The 18,896-nt window shown below is 37.7% G+C and overlaps 1 protein-coding gene across 2 annotated transcripts in view; it reads right to left on the reverse strand.

The window, feature by feature from the left end:
• Positions 1–208: 208 nt before the first annotated feature.
• TSPAN14 (tetraspanin 14) overlaps positions 209–18,896 on the reverse strand; it is a 40,287-nt gene continuing 21,599 nt past the window's right edge. For both annotated transcript variants that reach the window (XM_017807167.1, XM_017807166.1), the window contains exons 3-9: positions 17,833–17,883; positions 12,794–12,940; positions 11,842–12,012; positions 9,034–9,159; positions 7,360–7,404; positions 6,705–6,824; positions 209–4,999 (exon numbers count right to left, since the gene is read on the reverse strand). In XM_017807167.1, coding sequence (XP_017662656.1) covers positions 4,928–4,999; positions 6,705–6,824; positions 7,360–7,404; positions 9,034–9,159; positions 11,842–12,012; positions 12,794–12,940; positions 17,833–17,883 — 732 coding nt within the window. In that variant the 3' untranslated portion in view covers positions 209–4,927. The remainder of the gene's footprint in view (positions 5,000–6,704; positions 6,825–7,359; positions 7,405–9,033; positions 9,160–11,841; positions 12,013–12,793; positions 12,941–17,832; positions 17,884–18,896) is intronic.

The following is an 18,896-nucleotide window of genomic DNA, read 5'->3' on the forward strand; positions in this document are numbered from 1 at the left end:
CATCAGTGGGACTTGAAAATAATTACATAAAAATCTCAATATATCACATAACCTGAAATGGGGTGGATTAGATCCGTAGCCTAAACAATGCAAAGGGCCAACAGGCACCAACTGAACCTCTGCACACCATGAATCACGCTGTGAGTCCAGCTGTTAAGTGACCACATTAAAACCAACACAAACTATCCTTAAACTAACTCTCCCTTCATTTTCCAATTTTAAAGCTCCTCTCTAAAATTTTACCCTGCTACTGTCACAAGCTATTTTCCTAAATAATTGAGGCTGCAGTGTTGTCCTAAGTTCAGAGCTGTATTGTAACATGTTGGAACCTGGAATGAGACTCAGCAGAAGCAAAGGTTACAAGAAACTGCAGTCAGTGAACATACAGTGCTTACACAAGACATAAAATTAAAGCTAATCAGAAATTGCAAGTGGGAATGGGTGAAGATTTGGAGGCAGCTGGCATTCCATCATCACCAGTAAGAGGACCTGGGTTTAACTTCAGATAACAAAAAACTGTAGTAAAGCAAATGTGTCTAAACATTTCTACAGAAACCTTTCATATTTAAAACTGGTGATTAGATGAAAAGCTAACAGATTCTATTACACAACTTGTTCTTATGGGAACTTTTTGAAGCAATGGAATGTTGCAGAGTTACAATGTCCAAACCCCTGCAGTGGTAAAATGCTGAGGAAAAACAACCTTTTTTTTTAGCCAGCAGAAAAGTTATTGTGAAAAAAATAAACAAGTACTGATCTTCAGAAGACTGTTACAAAACAGGGTATATTTCAAAGTCAACAACGCCCAACAATTTTCAAACAATTTGAGTACAACTGGCTGCAACAAACTGTCTGCAAACAAACATTTCAACTTTGTTCCTGCAAAAGTCTTCCCACCTGCAAAACTTAGTAACACTACTTGGCCTACTACACTCATCACCAAACATCACTCTCAGGAATACTCTTAAGAAAGAGAATTTCATAAAACCACCCCAGACAAGTCACTCGGTGAGTAACAGAAGCAGGTTTTGACCACACAGGAGAAAAGAAAAACAGCAGATTTAACTTTCTGGATGTCAGGAGATTTAATAGTTTCTCTAAACCCTTCTGCAGCTCTTCGCTAGTTTGTGGCTTTCCATTAGCAATGGAGAAAAAATCATCAGTGTTATTTATTATTCAGCAGCCCAGACTGCTAACAAAAAAAAAAAATAATCAGGTATTAGTTTCAGCAAAATATACAAATGAACACCACTGGATCTTTACCACTTCTGAGTTATCCAAAAACTGCAGTCTTGGTAGCCAGCCTAACCCTTAGAGAGCGAAATACTAGTAAATGAAAGCAACAGATTTTAGAAATCAAACTCCAGGAGTAGAAAACATCAAGTTTTATTTAATAAAATTTAAGGCTTAAGAAAAAAATATACTGAAAGTCACTCAGAAAAGCCACCTCAGAAGAGAAGACAGAACCTCCTCTTCCGATGGCTGAACAATGCTCAAGCTGCATGATAACCCATAGGCAGTAAGGGGAAGGAAGAGGGAAGGGTGGAATGAGGAGACAAAAACCAAGGCAATTCTACACATCAGTCAATCGCCACATCAACCTCAGTGGACTGAAGTACAGGTCTATGCACATGGCACTGTATGAGGTCACCAAAACTGGAGACCTCTTGGAAGAAACATTCGGATTTTCAGGAGGCGACCGAAGGTCCTTTGGTCACTGCACTTTTTTCAGTGCTTACATTGACCTTCCTCTTCACGTACAGGGAAACTGTGTCCAAATGCAGTAACATTGATAGCAACAAAAGGGTAGTTGCACTGTCAAACATACTGACAAATACTTCGCTTAACGGAAATAAATTGTGCTCATTTCAGAGAAATAAAAGTGATCACGTTCATGTTTCCTTCTCTCAGTGTAGTTATTCAAGTCTGAGCTCCTATCTGACATCTTCATTAAAAATCTTGTTTCCATTGTAGTGTTCGTGAAGTTGTTCCACATGCAACCACTGAAATCTCAACAATTTATCAAACCTCTGTGAGGTCACTGAATTACTTCTCCTTGGAGGCTTTAGAGGCAGGCTCACACCCAGCCGCTTCTGCTGACAAGACTTTTTTAAACCATAACCTAAATCTTTAGCCATGAAGTCCCTGCAGGTCCACAAAAGAGATGCTAAATAAAATTAAGCAGAAAACGTTCCCATTTTAAGTTTGACATTACCCTAGCCATGTGTTCCATCAATGGGGGTACACTTCAAAATGTCTAGGGGCAAACCAGCACACAGCCCAGGGATTTTAAAAATGACACTGAATAAGCACAGAGAAGTTTATCCACAGTGTAAAAAAGAAAAATCACTTCATGAATTTAAAGATCCTCAAATAGGCTGTACTTCTCTCTTCAATTCAGCTCCAAATAACTGAAGCACTGATACAAAGCTGGTGTTAATATGGCCAAAGCCGCTAAGAACAAACTGTGGAAAGACAACAATTCAATTAAATTGTTTTGCACACAAACAGTACTTAAAAAAAAAAACAACCAAGTACTCATTTGTCTTCAGGCAACTTGGCAAGATTTGCAGACCCTGGAATCCTAATCCAAAATGCTGGCTCTTGTCAGCAGCTAATTTTGGTGCATGAACTCCACAGACATCCTTGACACTGACATGATTTTCACCAAACTGCTGAAATTCCTTCCCAGCATCAGGAGCTTTTTGTGTCAGAAAGTGGCAAAGGGAAACACACTCCCTGGTCGCAGTTTTCAATGCAATGTTTTATGAATAAAAAGTTACAAACAGGAAGTATCCTTCTCCAATTTTACATACATCAGATTATTTACACAAAACATTAACTGACTAAGTTGGTTGATGAGGTGGTGTAAAGTTTCAAGCACCAGAATTTAAAGCAAAGGTTGCTGGACACTGCTTTGCCACTTGCGAAGCAGCAGTACGATTGCACATTTTTGGCTACTCCCAATGCGTTAAACAAATAAGTAAAACAGACCTCAAATTCAGGGCTTTACAGAAGAAATGCCTCTTGCTCTCCCCTCAGTGATCTACTGTTATTGTTTTCTTGTTGTATATCAAAGTTAAAAAAAAAATCACAGTGTACTTCTAGCCATTTGACTTTAGGTTTTCAGATGAGTTAATAGCAGACTGTTCTCTGTTACTGTAAGGAAATCAGCCATCCTTAGACAAGCTTCCTTTTCCTGTTGTGTCTCAGTCACTGGCCAGAAAGAGAACTATGAAAGCTGAAGTACACATGAGAAGTACAGCACTGTCTGAAGTGCTTCATAGATTACAAGCTATAAGGATGTCTGGATAACAGACACTAAGATCTTACTGTTGATCAACTGTTGCCAGTGAAATATTTGTTAATACATGCATTATAGAATAAAAGGACATGAGAGAGATTTAAAAATTCGGCTTCCTGAAAAAGCCATATACTTAGAAATTCAAGCATTGAATCTTTCAGGCAGGCTACATATACTAAAATATTATAAAAATATATAATTTTCTAAAATTTACACTATGTTAGGCACTGTAAATAAACCTGCTCTCCCTGAAAATTTGGTGTTACTGGAAGCAGTAAACAATGTTAGTTATATGGCCCACAGTAAAACTGACAGCTACAGCTACCTTCAAGAACTTTTCAGCCACATACTTTTACCTTAAAGCTAAGGATACTAAAAAGTCTTCTAGAAAAGATTAGAACTCTTACTGAACTACAGATCCATCTACTAAACTCCCAAGAAGGGAGGACTGGAAGAAGAGAGTTTAGTTTCCTCTTGATTAAAATAAAACCCCTGACCTCGGAAGGAATCGTTCAGCTTAACACAGAAAATTACTGCGAAGAAATCATTCTGGTTCACCATGTTTTGATTCACATTTGAACCATGGAACCAAGCAGAACTGATGTTTTAATAGTTTTACAGAAAATTTAAAAATCCAACAACTCTAATCTTTCACTAACTTTGTACTTCCTCATTTCCAAACATATTTCAGTAAGGACTGATGCTGAATTTATAAGTCTTTCACTGGTCCTGATAGTATCAGTTCAGACTTGTGAAGATCCATACAGCAGTTGTGGGAGAAACCAGAGGAATTAAAAAAGCTATTAACAGCATGCTTGCTACCTACTGAAACCAGTTGCACTTTGCAATTTACACAGACAGCACTTTTTAAGGATATTAGTGATCAATGAAAGGATAAGCACTTTTAAAGAGGTTTTTCTTCTATAAATAAAGAATAGTTAAATTTTCCTCAGACAGGAAACACCATCAGAGCTTCATACCCTCTTGCCTGAAATGGGGTTTTCTAACATATAATGCTAGAGGCAGATTTTTACTATCTGAGAACTGGTTTGAATTTTCAAAACAGCATGGGTTCTGCACAACTGAAAATCAATTAAAGAACTAGACAACTTGTGATTTTTTTCCCTAATTTCCAATACCTTGATGATTATGATTGCTGGATATCTTGCCAAAAATGACTGCATGAGTCTACTGCAGAGATTAATATGATTTCAAGATTCTGAAGAAATCAGTACATGCCTTCTGAAAAGATTACATTTTAAGACAGACGACAGTTAAGAGTGAAGACAGAACAATTTTCATAGCAATCCTTCAGGGAAAGTTTACAGCAATTTTATGTCTTCCTGCTACAGTCCTTAAAATCTGTTCTGCCAGTGTGTTGGGAAATTCCATTTCTTCCTCAGAGATCAACACTGGTGCACTGAGTTGGTCTTGTTAGAAAAAAGGTAGACAGGTTTGGAGATGTCTTTTGTACCAGCTTCTAACAAAAAGCATGAGCAGGGCAAAATCCACATAAGGCTTGTAATAACAGGAGTATTTCACGGTCCGTGCATTTCTTCCACCTTGGTGTCCAATCAATAATCGTAAAATATACTGGTTTGCAACATGTGTCTGCTTTTATATTCAGAAGGCATTACTTGCCTTTACAGCTTCAATATCGGAGATCAATGACCTGGCTAGGAAAATCCCAAAGATCTAAAAAGATAAAAAACATGCCATTTGTGAGATAAACACTTGTAACACACCAGTCTGTAAATTGTTTGTATGCAGTTTCAGATATCATTTCATACCCAGGATCATCCATCAAAGCATGGCTATTACTAAAATATAATAAAGGCAACAGAATCTTGCAGGAAATAAAACTCATGAGAAAGATGATTTTATGAAAACTTCATGAGCATTCAAAATAATAAGCTTCTGGATGCCTTTGAGTTGGAAGAAATCCACTTAGCAAAGTCTGAGTGTCATAAACACTCATGCTAACCTATTGCTAAAGTTACAGATCAGACATTTGCATTCATTTCACAACTCTGAATAGATAATCCAGTCAGTTTTCAGATCAATTTTTTTAAATACACACAGAATGTACAATTACCTGTACTGAAATTAAATTCTTGTCACAGAAGTACTAAGAGAAGTCCCAGATTATTCTGAGACATTTAAATATAAAATTTTAACATTTGCACAAGTTTTCAGAGAAATCTTCCTTTACAAATTGAAGATAAATTCATAACTGAGCACATTTCCTGAAACATTCTTAGAAACAACATAAAACTGGGGTGAAGTTTTGAAAAAGCTGAAAAAGTAGGCAGTCCCACCATGAAGAAGTTTAATGCACAAGAAAGACCCAGTTTGAAAATACAAGTGACTGAAAGTGATTTCACAGAGACTCAGGATATGAAGAAAGAACAACATTGTCAAGTCACTCAGTCAACATACTGCCAAAAGATTAAACTTCCTATCTTGAATGTCTTTCTAATGAGATGTTGTGTTCTTAAGACAGCATTTCTCAAATCCATGGAAGCACTATCATTAGATGGTGTTAAAATAAAATAAATCAAAATCAATCACACCCTCAGGCTACAGAGGGCAGTATTACCAAGGCTGGGAAAAGGTATTTTGTCAGCACTCTACACTCAACGATTGTCCATTGCATGGAAAAGACATTCTGTAGCAGATTTATTAATTCCCATGGAAGTGAAGCACTTCCATAGCAAAGAAAGTAAGGTAAGTGTAAAGAACTGCCACAATGAAAGCAGGATCCACCTTGAAAGAAGACATCTTACATGCTATACTTTGGTTCTTTTCTTTGCTATACCAAGCACTGATGAGGTAATAGAAGTCACAGCAACTCCATCTGGTTCTGCTAAGATCACATTTGCCACCTGTTCACCTATTTCCCTGCTCTTACATTCTCAGGTTTTTGATCAGCATGCTGCACATCACTTACTGAGAGAGAACCTGAGCATGAAGGACAGTGTTGTATCTCAGTCATTTCACATTTGTGATGGGCTGTTGTTCAGATCTACTGGAGTAGACAACCAGCAGATCTCCCCTCCAAGACATATGGAAAAGTAGGGAGTATTATTGTATCATGTTATTTTCTATAATCATATATTAACATGACTCCATTAATATTGCAATATATATCACAATTATCACATACCATATTATAACTGTACTGTATTTTTATATGACCTTCATTGCCTTAAGCAAGAGGTATTTTTACCTCTAAGTTCCATCCCTATAGTTCTTTTTTGTGTCATACCCTTCTCATATCTAAAAAACCCATACTCAGAACATTTATTTTACCTCTGTTCAGAACTGCTTTTACCCTTAGCAGGTCTGTATCTGCAAAACTGAAGTTTTTTTTCAAAGAATCCTAACAATAACAACTAACCTGGAGCAGTGAGATAGCTATGAAGACACCTGCAACAATGTAGATATTTCGGGGTAGCCAAGCTTCAAGAGCATGAATACATCCTTTGACAAAAATCTGATCCTCCCATTGATTCTTGCTCTGAATGCAGAAAGGAAGAATAAGAATATTACTTTTCTGCTCAAGTTACCATAAAATCAATCACATGATAAACCTATACTAATTTTGTCACTTATGCAGTGGTGTTTTTAACCACACTTTAAAAACTCATATATAAATCAAGCAATGTCAGACACTGATGTTAATATCATCCTGTAAATCCTGTTATTAGAATACTGTAGAATTATCAGATAATAGATTGTCAGAGTGCAGATTGTACAACAGATTGTAGACTACCACAACTGATAACTGAAACACACATTTGAAATGCAAGTCCCACCCCTTTTTGAAACACCTTTACCTTTACCTAATCCATCACTTGTTTTCTCTACCCCTCACACAGTACAAGCTTACTTTAAACAAAAGAAAATGTCTACATCAGTCTACTTTCAGTATCATGTAGCACAGTCAGCTCCCAGAATTTCAAGCTGACATATCCACCAGCAATCCCACCATTTTTATAGTTTTGTCTATGCAGGCACAGAACACAACAGACAGCAAGGTCCCAGCACCTTACCTTCTTTCTGATATCATAGCCACACTGTGTGTTCACAACTTTTTGCTGCAAAGAAAAAACAGATTTAAAATAAATCAATTGAACTCTACTCAATTCTGTTCACAGCAAGCTTTTCTGTCTTTTATGTTCACAAACATTAGGAGTGTCAGAGAAGTTTTAAGAAGCATTTTTAGTAAAAACGAGCAAAGCAGTAGCAGAATACAAGAAAAGTGATGATAAAGCAAAGGTGTTCACTAGCTAGATGACATCCTCCACCAGGAATCTCACAGCTGCTTCTGTCACTTGGCTTTCAACTAGCACAGACTTTTTAACATGGGGCATAGCAATTGCACTGCCAGTGCACGGATAAGGCCTCTGCATTTCCAAGATCAGATTCACATCAGCTATTTCACACAGCACCTGACACTGAGGTAACAATACAGCTACCAGGCTGATTTACTTATTCCTGCACTGGAGAAATGTGCCTTACAGCTCCATCATTTCAAGCACTGCACAAGAACTTGCTATCCCAGTGAGCTAAAACCAGTAACAGCTGCAAGCTACTTCAGCCCCCTCAGTTGATAGTTCAAAGTCTCACACATAACCCAGCTCCAGGACACACATAGTCTTGAAGATGAAACACTCCAGTTGTAGATCCCAAGTAGTAAGACCACAAACACCTTCCAGATCACAACCCCATGCAACCCAGTTACAGTATTTATTACCAAGGATGCAAAGACATTCCTTTAAAGACTTTTCCCCCCTGTGTAAAAGTTACGAAAATATATATTATGCAATTATAGAATAATTTACAAAATGCCTACTGAGTTACATTAAAATATTAGTAGGAGAATCTCACATTAAAAAGACTTAAACATACTTATTTCTCCTTAAATACAGCACCAGCAACAAAAAAATTTGCATTAGAACAGTACTGCTCCAAACTAAACAAGGAAATAATTACTGGGGAATCTGAATATTGAATATTTCCCCGACAAAGTCTTTCCTTGGTTGATTACTATATTTAACCACTGGTAGAGTTCTGATTGTATTAATCTACCAATGGCTCCACACAAGTTTTGACAGATGGATTTTGAGCTGTAATTACTCCTACTAATACTACAAAGCACTCTATGTTAGTTTCTACCTCTACATTTTGACATCAAGTGAAAGGGTCAAAAAGTTTCATAACAGTTAGTAAACAGATCTAACCAGTAAGCAACTAAATCTTGCCAAAACCAAGAACTGACTCAAATGCTTCAAATTTGGTGCACGAGCACTTTACTAGTTACTGATAAACAACCAGCAAATGGAGTTACTCCTACTTGATTGGCAGAGGGATGTTGTAACATTAATTCTAACTGGGGCCAACATACTGTTTAGACATTGCTCTCAGGTCCACCTAAGCTAGGTAACAGAGGCCAGGGACTCAAGGAAACAACACCAGCCACCACTGCTTGCAGGTTCAAACCATACTAAAATAGCTTGAATCCCTGGTGACCATCCATTTTCAACTATATAACAGGCTGCCACATCTGAACCCTAAGAGATCTCCTAAATGATCAAAAATGTCTCAAATTTTTCTCATATTTCTATTCCATCCTTTTTAAAGCCCTAGTCATCACCTATTCAGGAAGCACTTCCTTACCTAACTCTACAACATCAGAGCAATAGCAAAGCCAGGGCACAACTTACAGCAGGATCAGGTATACAACAGGAAAAAGGAACTCCACACTTCTCACGACTTTTGCTTTCACTATTGCAGTTAAAGTATATGTTAAAGTCCCAGTCTTCAGGACCTTGGGCACCGCAGCAGTGGTTCTGCAAGAGATAAACAAATATCATTGGGTAAACTGTGTGTAAAACACCTCTAAATGCTAAGTGTTCGTTTATAAATCTTCACTATCCCTAAGTCTGTGCAGAATCAATGACCACACCAGAATAAAAAATGAGTAATCAATAACGTGGCTCTCTGAAATCAAAGCAATACACCTGGCACATCTGCTCCTGGAAACAGGTTTCAGCATGACAAGTAAAATCATAAAAATTATCATTTTAGATGTAATTACCAGACACAATCAGTGTACACTGATACAATGGTGCAACAAAATATTCTATATAAACGCTTTGTAACCCATTATTTCCAAGTCACACAAAGCAGAAAAGCTCTGGAAAAAGGTTTCTTTAAATTTGTGACATGCTTAATTTTTCATGAATCAACAAGTATTCTTCTCCTTATTTATTTTAAAAAGTAGATCCAAACATTTGTGAATATACTTCCTTTCCTTTATATCAGAAGGTTTTCAGATACAAATGAATGAACTGGTAAAGTCTCACTAACTCCAAAGGTCACTCAGTTCTAGAAGTATTTCACATAAGTTTCTTGACCTAAACAGTGTGATGTAATTACCATAACTGCAGATGGGGGAAACCCTAACAACTTAAGGAATGCTTACCTCCTGGAACTAATGAAAGCTAATTTTTTATTGGGTTATGCTTTGCAGTTTAGTGGCCTGGATATTTAAGGGTACAAATCTTTCTCTATGAATTTGAGTACTTGAAATATTATACCATCATACAGATTTTCCCGGCACCACATGAAGGTGCAGCCCCTTGGGTTCTCCCTAACATCTCTCCTCTGATCACTGCCTGTTGTCACAAAATTTGCATTAACCTAGCTGTCTGCAAGACCATCACAACTTGAGGTCAGTAAATCAATTCAGAAGTTATCAAGTTGTGACAGACACAGATGTGAATGGAGAGCAGAACTGCACACACAATTTTCACAGGAAGTATGTTCTAAATAGAGCTGAACAGAACACCCAGAATAGAAAAGCATCAAAAAAAAAGAAGACTTTAAGTCACTAATATATCACTGTAAAGAATGAAAAAGAGGTTATTTTTGTCTTTCTAGTACCTTGTCCCTGACGTGCCTACAGCTTGATAGAAAGCCATACAACCACTAAACATGCTTCTCTTCCTTAATAAGGTACAGACTATGAGGTCACTCGCAGGCCTGAAAGTAATGTAATTAGCCAGAAAAAAGAGCTGCCTACATAAAGCTCTCTCTCGAGGCACGCACTGAGAACAGAGCAAGTCAGACTGAAGAGTAGGGCTCCTTAAAAGAGAGGCTTCAGTGAGGCATTTGAACACACTGCTGACCCTTACAGAACTACACTTACTAATTCACACTGCACATCTCCCTCCTTCCTCAGTCCTTTTGGGTATGGATCACTGACAGACCCATTCAGACTTTTCTGGTCTTTCCTTTTTCAGGTTTATTGGCTTGTTAGAGTGGCTAACTAACTCCTTCTAGCAAGCTTAGCCTTTTATTTTTATTGAAAAGTAAATGGAGTTCAACTGTAAATCAGCTTAGCCTATTAGCCTGGCCAACTATACCGAAACTAGATAAGCAGAAAGAGCAACATCAAAGTGGACAACACTAAGACAATTACTTGTGTTGGCTGTGGTCAAGAGGAGCCCTACCTTACCCAAAAGGTGCCCTCAGCACCAAAAGCTAAAGCCAAACAGCACTGAAACCCATCCAGATGGCTTAATCAGAGGATCCTTGCATACCAATGCACACAAGAGTAAAGGAACAGGAGAGACAACATGCTGGTAATATACAGCTGACCAGACTGGTATCCACTCTAAAACATGCTTTGCTTTCAAACTCAGCTGCGAGCTGTGAGCACAGATTTCTAATATGATATTTTAGAAGATGGAAGACAGACAAAACCAACCTTCTTTCATAAAGGGAAAATTATAAAAAGGAGACAACCATTTTACCTCTTTGCAAAGTACTCATATGCACTCTGTCTCTCTCCATATATATTTTTCAACCACACACAAACAAATAAAATTCAGAAGAGTCACCTTTACTGGTTGTTTTCTGGGCATGATTACAAAAGCAGCTGCTGGAATAAAAGCCACCAGGCCCTTACTAGCAGAGGCCTTGTCACCTCCTGCTGTACATCACTGTCTTCTAGTAAATGAAGATTTTAGGACCACTAGAGCATAAAATAGTTTCAACCTTCCTTGGCAACTGTCTAACTATAAACTAGCCTTTCCCACTTAAAGATATTCTCTCTTGTTTCAAGATGAGGTGCATCTCAGAAGATAAAAGCCTTTATGCTGCACCCCTGTATAAGACTGCAGTGCCTCCTAAAATAGGAATGCAGACTACCAGTTTCATTGCACAATTTTTTTAGGAGAAAGTTTTTTTTTTGTTGCTCACTTCTCACTGCAAGTGCTGCAATGCTGACCAGAACAGGGGAGCAAATGAAGAAGGTTCAGTGCAGACGGATGCTTGAGAGAGCTTCCATAATCTGCCTTAGAACAGCACTACCTCAGAATATCTTGCCTCCCTGATGCTTTCAACACAGAAAGAAAAAACCAGAACATCTGTAACAGTAGTATTAGCTACAAAATATGATAGTTCTATCACAAAAATGAAAACATTCTCCCCGAATGCACGAAAGAAGCGACAGGATATGAACTTACGATTCTCTGTAGTGAATCAATGATGTTCTGGAGGTCAATATCATCTCGGTAGGATTTAATATTATTCTCAAAGAACTCCTTTACCCTGTCCCTCACCCAGTCCTGGAATAGGAAAGCCATAACTGCTACTGCCAGCTCCAACAGGAATATAAACACAATTGCTCCACAGAACTGTAGGAAGAAAAAAAAAAAGTCCCAAATTGGAAAATAGTAATTCATTTTCAATGCATCTCTACTCTAACACCACCAGAAACAGACACAGAATTTGAGAACACGACCTCTCAACTGAGTATACAAGGTAAAGAAACCTCCAAGAAGGTAGTGCAATCATTTTGTTTTGGTCACCTGAACTTGTCAGTACAATGAACATCATACCACAATCATTATGCACAGCAGTGAAAATAATAATAAATGACAATCTTTAAAACACAGGGCTAAAGTAGTCTTGATATTACCTCTTGCACTGTTTCTAATTTTATAATTTTTTTCAGACTTTTTTTGTCCAGCTAAACTGTTTTCAGATCTAAAGCAAAGAAGTCTCAGTATTAAATAAAACATTTAAGAAATTTCACATCATCCACTGAAGCCCCAAAGTTCTGCCCACCCAACATCTACATGAAACTTTTAAGTTTTTAAACAATTTTGTTCCACTATACTATATTCTCTCAGTAATTCCTAACTGACTAAATATGTTCCATAACATCACAACATTAGATTCTGGTATACACTCTAAAACATCACTGCATGGCAGAATGAATGAAAAGAGGGAACAAACATGTTCCATAAAGAGAAAAATAAATAGGCTGGAACCTACACTGCTTTTAATACTATTACTCAGAGGTCTGTTAAGGCAGCAAGTTTACCACATACATATTTATCCGGGTTTGCTACAAGTTCATTATTTGCAGCTTTCAGACACATAATGATTGACTCATATAATGGTGTTACTTACAAATTTCAGAAGGCAGATGTTTTCTCTCAGTGCTCCTACACAACCAGCAAATCCCAAAGTAAACATCACTATTCCCACCAGTAAGACAAGCACCACTGGGTCCAGACCATGAAGACCAGTCACCTTTGTCAGATCAGACAGTACACCCTGAGAGAAAACAGCGCAGAAAGAGGTGACCACTAGAAGCATATTATTCCTTTAACATTCCTTCTGGATGATTTCCACATGATTCCAAATGAATTCGTTGCAAACCCTTGAACTTGCCAACAACGACCTCCATGAAAAAGTCTTACAGTAAAATGTTTATGGACAACACCAACTTTCTTCACCCCAGCAGCAGCAGTATTAATACAAAGTTCTGGGTAATAATTCTTTTAACAAGTCAATCCAGCACAGTCAGTTTGTCAGATTACATTCTCCTAGGTCTATCTGCCAAACAAGATTCCACAAGATGGTGCCAAAAGCTCAAAACTATCACTGATGTTCATTTAGTTTCAAGGCAAAAGAATTAATGTTTTATATTAACTTGAAATGCATCAATCAAAAAGGCACTCCAATGTAATGGTCCAAAAAAAATTAAGAAAATAGGTTTTCCAATCCTAATGTTTAAGATGCAGAAAGGAAGAGAGATTCTAAGGACAGAGCAGCTTATGGGTGACATTTTAAAGGTGGGGGGGAGAATACAAATCTTGGTTTAGTTTTCAAGGGAAGCAGATTTTTCCTCTCATTTTAGTTACACCCCTTCTAGTGCCAAATAATCTTAGAAGTGCTGCTCCAAACTCTTTAAAAAATACACAAGTATAATCTAAACATTCCCTCCTTTCACCCCAGATAAAATTCTTACACCAAAAGGAGTTATTGCAATTTACCTGATTTAGCACCAATATTTTCTTCTTCGTTAACTATCCAGAGACACCACTTATCTTGACAGTAATCTTAGCTATTAAGCCTGTCTACCTAGATTTTTAAGTCTATGTAAGTGTAACGCTAACGCAGTGAAATCCTTCCTTATGATTTCCAGATTAGGTTTTAAAGAAGTTATTACACTAGCAACCATTAAAATTCCATCAAATCCATCAAATGTAATGTGCAAGAACAAGATAGAACATGCAAAAGATAGAAGGGACAAACAGCTGAAACCATTAAAGTTAATGAGAATGATTTGTAGGGACATCCAGGCAGCCTTGCAATAGTCTGAGTGTTCATCATATACTCAACGACACACAGAACATTTTAACAAGGAAATGCTTTCCATTTAAAACACGGAAACAACAAAACAACACAGTACAATATCCCATAATTACAAGTTTGCTATCTTTTTTTCTATATAAAGTATATTCTCAACCTAACCATGTATAGTGTAAGAGAAAGATATTAGAGACTTGCAATAAGCAGTCCAACTCTGTCAAGGGAATAAAAATTCTCATCTTGCTACTCAAGTACCTGTGCTAAAGTTAAGTGCAAAGGATACACAACCTAAGAGAACCCTTGGGAAAAATCCCTATCACTTCTTATTCAGTTGCTTACTGAACAAAAATAACATATCCAAAATACAGCATTAGGAGAAAACATGGCCATGGAGAAACTTCATCAGCTGGTGAAAAGACACTGATTAACAGTACTACAGTGACACACAGGACTTCATCTTCTTTCATAACATGTTCCATAACAGATCCTGTGAGAGCTGTTAAATTTGGCAACAGCAAGAGAATTTTTTTTACCAAAACTGGTTGAAGGAATGAAAAGAAAAAAAAAATAAAAATTGATCTGTAGAGCTCAGAATTGCCTTGCAACAGCTGGTGACTCACAACTGAAACAGTCTATTGGAAAACAGTTTATTGATACATGTTACCAGTGACATTTCCATTCTTAAAAACTGTAAGACCTCACAGCTAATTAACAAACTTGGTCTATCGGGTTAATTATGAGAGTCCCACCTAATAACATTGGCTCAGACCCCACAAGCAAGGCACATATGCCAAGATAAAGCAGGCTGAAGCAAGGTCTCTGTAAAACCAACACACCATGAAACCAAGCAATGTGCAACCAGGAGGTTGAAACTTCCACAACTATTGCCAGCCATCTCCTTCCCACACCTAAACTCAACCTTTTTGTTTTCAGACAATTTCACTTGCTCATGCAACATCTTTTGGAAGAAAACTTCCTCTGATCAAAGCATGTTATGAAGAAAAGTTGGCAGGAACTGGGCTCTATTATTCAACCTCAGATGTTGCCGGTTCAAAACAGTTTCTTCAAGTTCACATTTGATGTTTACAACATGCTCCTTTGAAAACAAGGTTGTGGGGGTTTACTTGCCTAACAAAAGATGTTAAGTTCAAAATCCTGAAGGAAGGAAGTAAACAAGAGAATTAACTCAGAGAACCATCTCATCTCACCTTACGCATCTCTAAAGATGCTTCTGGTTTCTGCCTATGCTATCTACAGGATGGTAAAAACTCTTTGAAGTACAAGCTGCCCTTTACAATATGTAGATTTCCTACAGGTATACAGGAATGAAGTCTGATACCTGAAGTCACTGTCAGAAAATCCTATAACACAACTCAGGCTTTAACTTTCTTTCAGTTACTTGGAACAGTGAATTAGGAGTTGCAGCTGTACACTTTTAACTTGTTATTCACTTTCTTTTAATGTTTGTAAGCATTATGTCACCATCTCAACTGAAATATATTGGCAAAAGAGGGCAATTATGGATTGTCTTTAAAAAAAAGAAAATCTCTAATACAGCTAATTAACAAATGCCAAACCAGTTACTGTTTTGAGATTCACTAGTATGAAAACTACAAAATACACATGACAAGGACAGACCTGATTTCTTATAAGGAAGTTGTGTAAACTGGCTGTTGATTGTCACAGTATCACTGCCACCAATTATAACACAAGTTACACGCCTGCACCTTTAGACAGTTTACAGACCTCTGTGCACAAATGCAAAGATCAGCAGACTAAAGAATAAACAGATTTAAAAATAGAATAAAGTTGGAAAAGATCTGCCTGGCACAGGGGTGCCCAAAACTGGACGTGGTATTCCACATGCACGTCAACTGTGTGAATATTGTTGGAAGCTCCTCCCTGGCCACAGTGGTGCTAACACAGCCCAGTATGCTGTTGGCCTTGACGTGAGGGCACAGCTGATATTCTACTTACTGATCAAACAGGAGCTCAAGGCTTTTTCCTCACAAAGTTGCTTTCTAAGCAGTTAACTCCCAGCCCATACTGGTGCATGGGGTTGCCTCATCTCAGGCACAGGACTGTGCATTTACCGCTTTTTTTTTAAATAAACTGTCATTAGGTTCCTGCTTTTCTCCATGCTGTTACATATAGTATTTTCAACACTTCTCACAAACCAGCAGTCTCATTTCAATATATTACCACCTAAAAGAGAATCACAGGATTTATATCCAGAGAAAAAGACTGCTGAGGAATTAATCTAAAGTGTAGTCCTAGTGGAAAAAGAAAAGAGACAAGAAAAACCAGAGAAATTAAATGGACCTAATGTACTTCATGTTGCAGTAAGAGACAGGATGTTCAGAACTCCTCCACCATTTACAGTTTATCTTTGAGTTTACCACTGCAGCACAGCTTCTGCAATGTTTTTCTCTTGCTTCCCATCTATTGTTCACCAAGATGTTTATCTGTAAAATACAGGCACTGTGGCTGCAGAATGGCACTAGTATGAAAGACTGACAACATAGCACAGAACAACTGATGTAAAAAATAATGAACAGATTTCATGAGCAATTTATAAGTTCAAAACCACAGGAAAGGCTTTGAAGCACTCATTTGCAAGATAGCACAGAGAGCAGAAAGAGTTCAGACAAATTTTAAAAAAGACAGAAAGAGTCTCTTTGCCTTTCAGTAACTTCAGTGTACCATAAAGTCAATTTGACAAATGGAGGTAAGTTGTGAGATATTAATTTCCAACTACACAGATCCTACGTGCTTGTCTACAAAACAGAAAAGGTCTGAACATGAGAGAATATAAATTGAAGACAAGTTTAACACCCTCCCTTAAAGGGTTGGAAAGAAAATTCTTTTGTGTGTGTGGAGATAGGCTGCTTACTATATATCAGTGATAACATTAATCTAGTTGTGAGAATGAGTGCATGCACATGGGGGGGGAGAAGGAGAATAAATACCTCAGAATTAAGTTCATTGCAAAACACTTTCCCTTCCATAAAGCAGAGGAATCCCAGAACCTCTCTATTTGTGGACAGCTGCTGTGTGTAAACACTTCAATTAAGGAAAAGCAAACACTGGGATGGTAATTGAAGTCTTACTACTCAGCAGCACAACTGAACAGCGAGAGCATCAGCCCTCCACTGCTAATTAGATGCAGGTTAGTCAGTCTCCAAGTAATTGTCACTTTTTCCTAATGCTTACAGTCATATTAAAGCCTTGCTTTTAAATTCATTCAAGGGGTTGAACCATACCATACTTCTACCATTCTCTTCTCTTTTAACAGGAGAACTCTGTGGGGTACGTCTTCATTGACTTCCTTCGATTCAGGGAGTTATTTAGCTAGGAGAAACTTTTGTCACAAATAACAGTGTTATTCAGCTAGATCATGTTCCCCCAGTTTTGTTCCTCTACATGGAAACATCATCACTTAAGCACTCTATGGGGAGTAAAGTGGACAACAGATGGCCATAAGACTGGGACCATCTTTCTGAAGTATTTCAAAGACACATGTTTGGATTTTCTTAGTGCTTTTTTTTAATATAAAGTGATATCTCTTACATTCCTCACCCTGTTTCCTGTTCGTAATAAAAAGAGCTGGGTAGAGAAGTATATTTCAGAAAATATGGTCTTTAAAGAGAAACAATTCATAAAGATTAAAAAAGCTCTAAATGTCAAGGGCCATAGCTTAACATCAGATCAGGCACAAGAACAAAATTCCAACTAAACTCAGTTTAGATCATTTGGACACAGTCCTGAGCTCAGCTGCTTTCTGAAGAAGAAGCTTTACTAGAGCTGGAGAGGGCAGCCACCAAAACAAGACCAGTTACTTCTAACCTTACCTTTTCACTCCATGCCCACAGACCAGCTGCAAGGAAGGCCACCCCAGCTAGCTGAAAAAAAAAAAGAAAAAAAAAGAAAAAAAAATTAGATGTACTAATCAACCACATTCTCAGCACACCTAGCCAGTAGCACTGTTATTTAAGTAAAACAAATTCTGCCTGCAATCTCAGATAGCAGCAATAGGACATTCCTCCCCATGAGTCAATCTCTTGCAAAAATGATTTAAAGGATTATGCATGTTATAAGCTACTTCTTAAAAAGCATTTCACTTTGATTCTTCAAGATTACTCAAGAAGCACGTGGTACTAAACTGACAATTCCACACAATAGCGTGCAGGTGGGAGTTACGCTCGTCCCAATGACTTGCTCTAAAACATTTGCCTACGCACTAATGAAGATGTCAGAGTATTTAATGCATTTTGAAGTTTTTCTCTATTTAGTCATTTTACAGTACCAATTCCAGCAGCAGTCATGTTTGAATCCTTGTAACTTCTCAGTGTCAAGGCTCACTACATTAGACTCTTCTCTGATCAGATATAGTTTGTCTTCTGAATCCTTGTCTTGTTTAAGCTCTTTTGAAACAAGACAGATTAACAGTCCATTCATTTACTATCAATAAGCAAACTACAAATCCTATACCAATTCAAATGTTTGTGTAATAAACATTTCTGAATCATACTCATCCAAAATAAGCAAGAGTCCCTCAATCTAATCTTTTATTCCCTTTCTTTCATTCTCAGGCAGTTTGTCTTTAATACCCAACATCAATAATCAAACTAAAATAACCTCTCTACAATCCCAGGGCAGCTGCTCCTCATTTCTTAAAATGGCATTCTACGCAGCTATGTCAGCAGGGACCTTATCCCTCCCTGAAACTACCTGAAAGGAGGTTGTATTGAGGTGGGTATCAGTCTCCTCCCAGGTAACAAGTGACAGAATAAGAGGAAATGGCCTCGAGTTGCATCAGCTGAGGCTCAGGTTGGATATTAGGAAACATATCTTCCCTGAAAGGGTTATCAAGCATTGGAGCAAGCTGCCCAGGGAAGTGCTTTAGTTACCATTC

Source organism: Lepidothrix coronata, unplaced genomic scaffold, assembly GCF_001604755.1.
Source record: "Lepidothrix coronata isolate B3197 unplaced genomic scaffold, Lepidothrix_coronata-1.0 Scaffold17, whole genome shotgun sequence".
NCBI classification, from domain to species: Eukaryota; Metazoa; Chordata; class Aves; order Passeriformes; family Pipridae; genus Lepidothrix; species Lepidothrix coronata.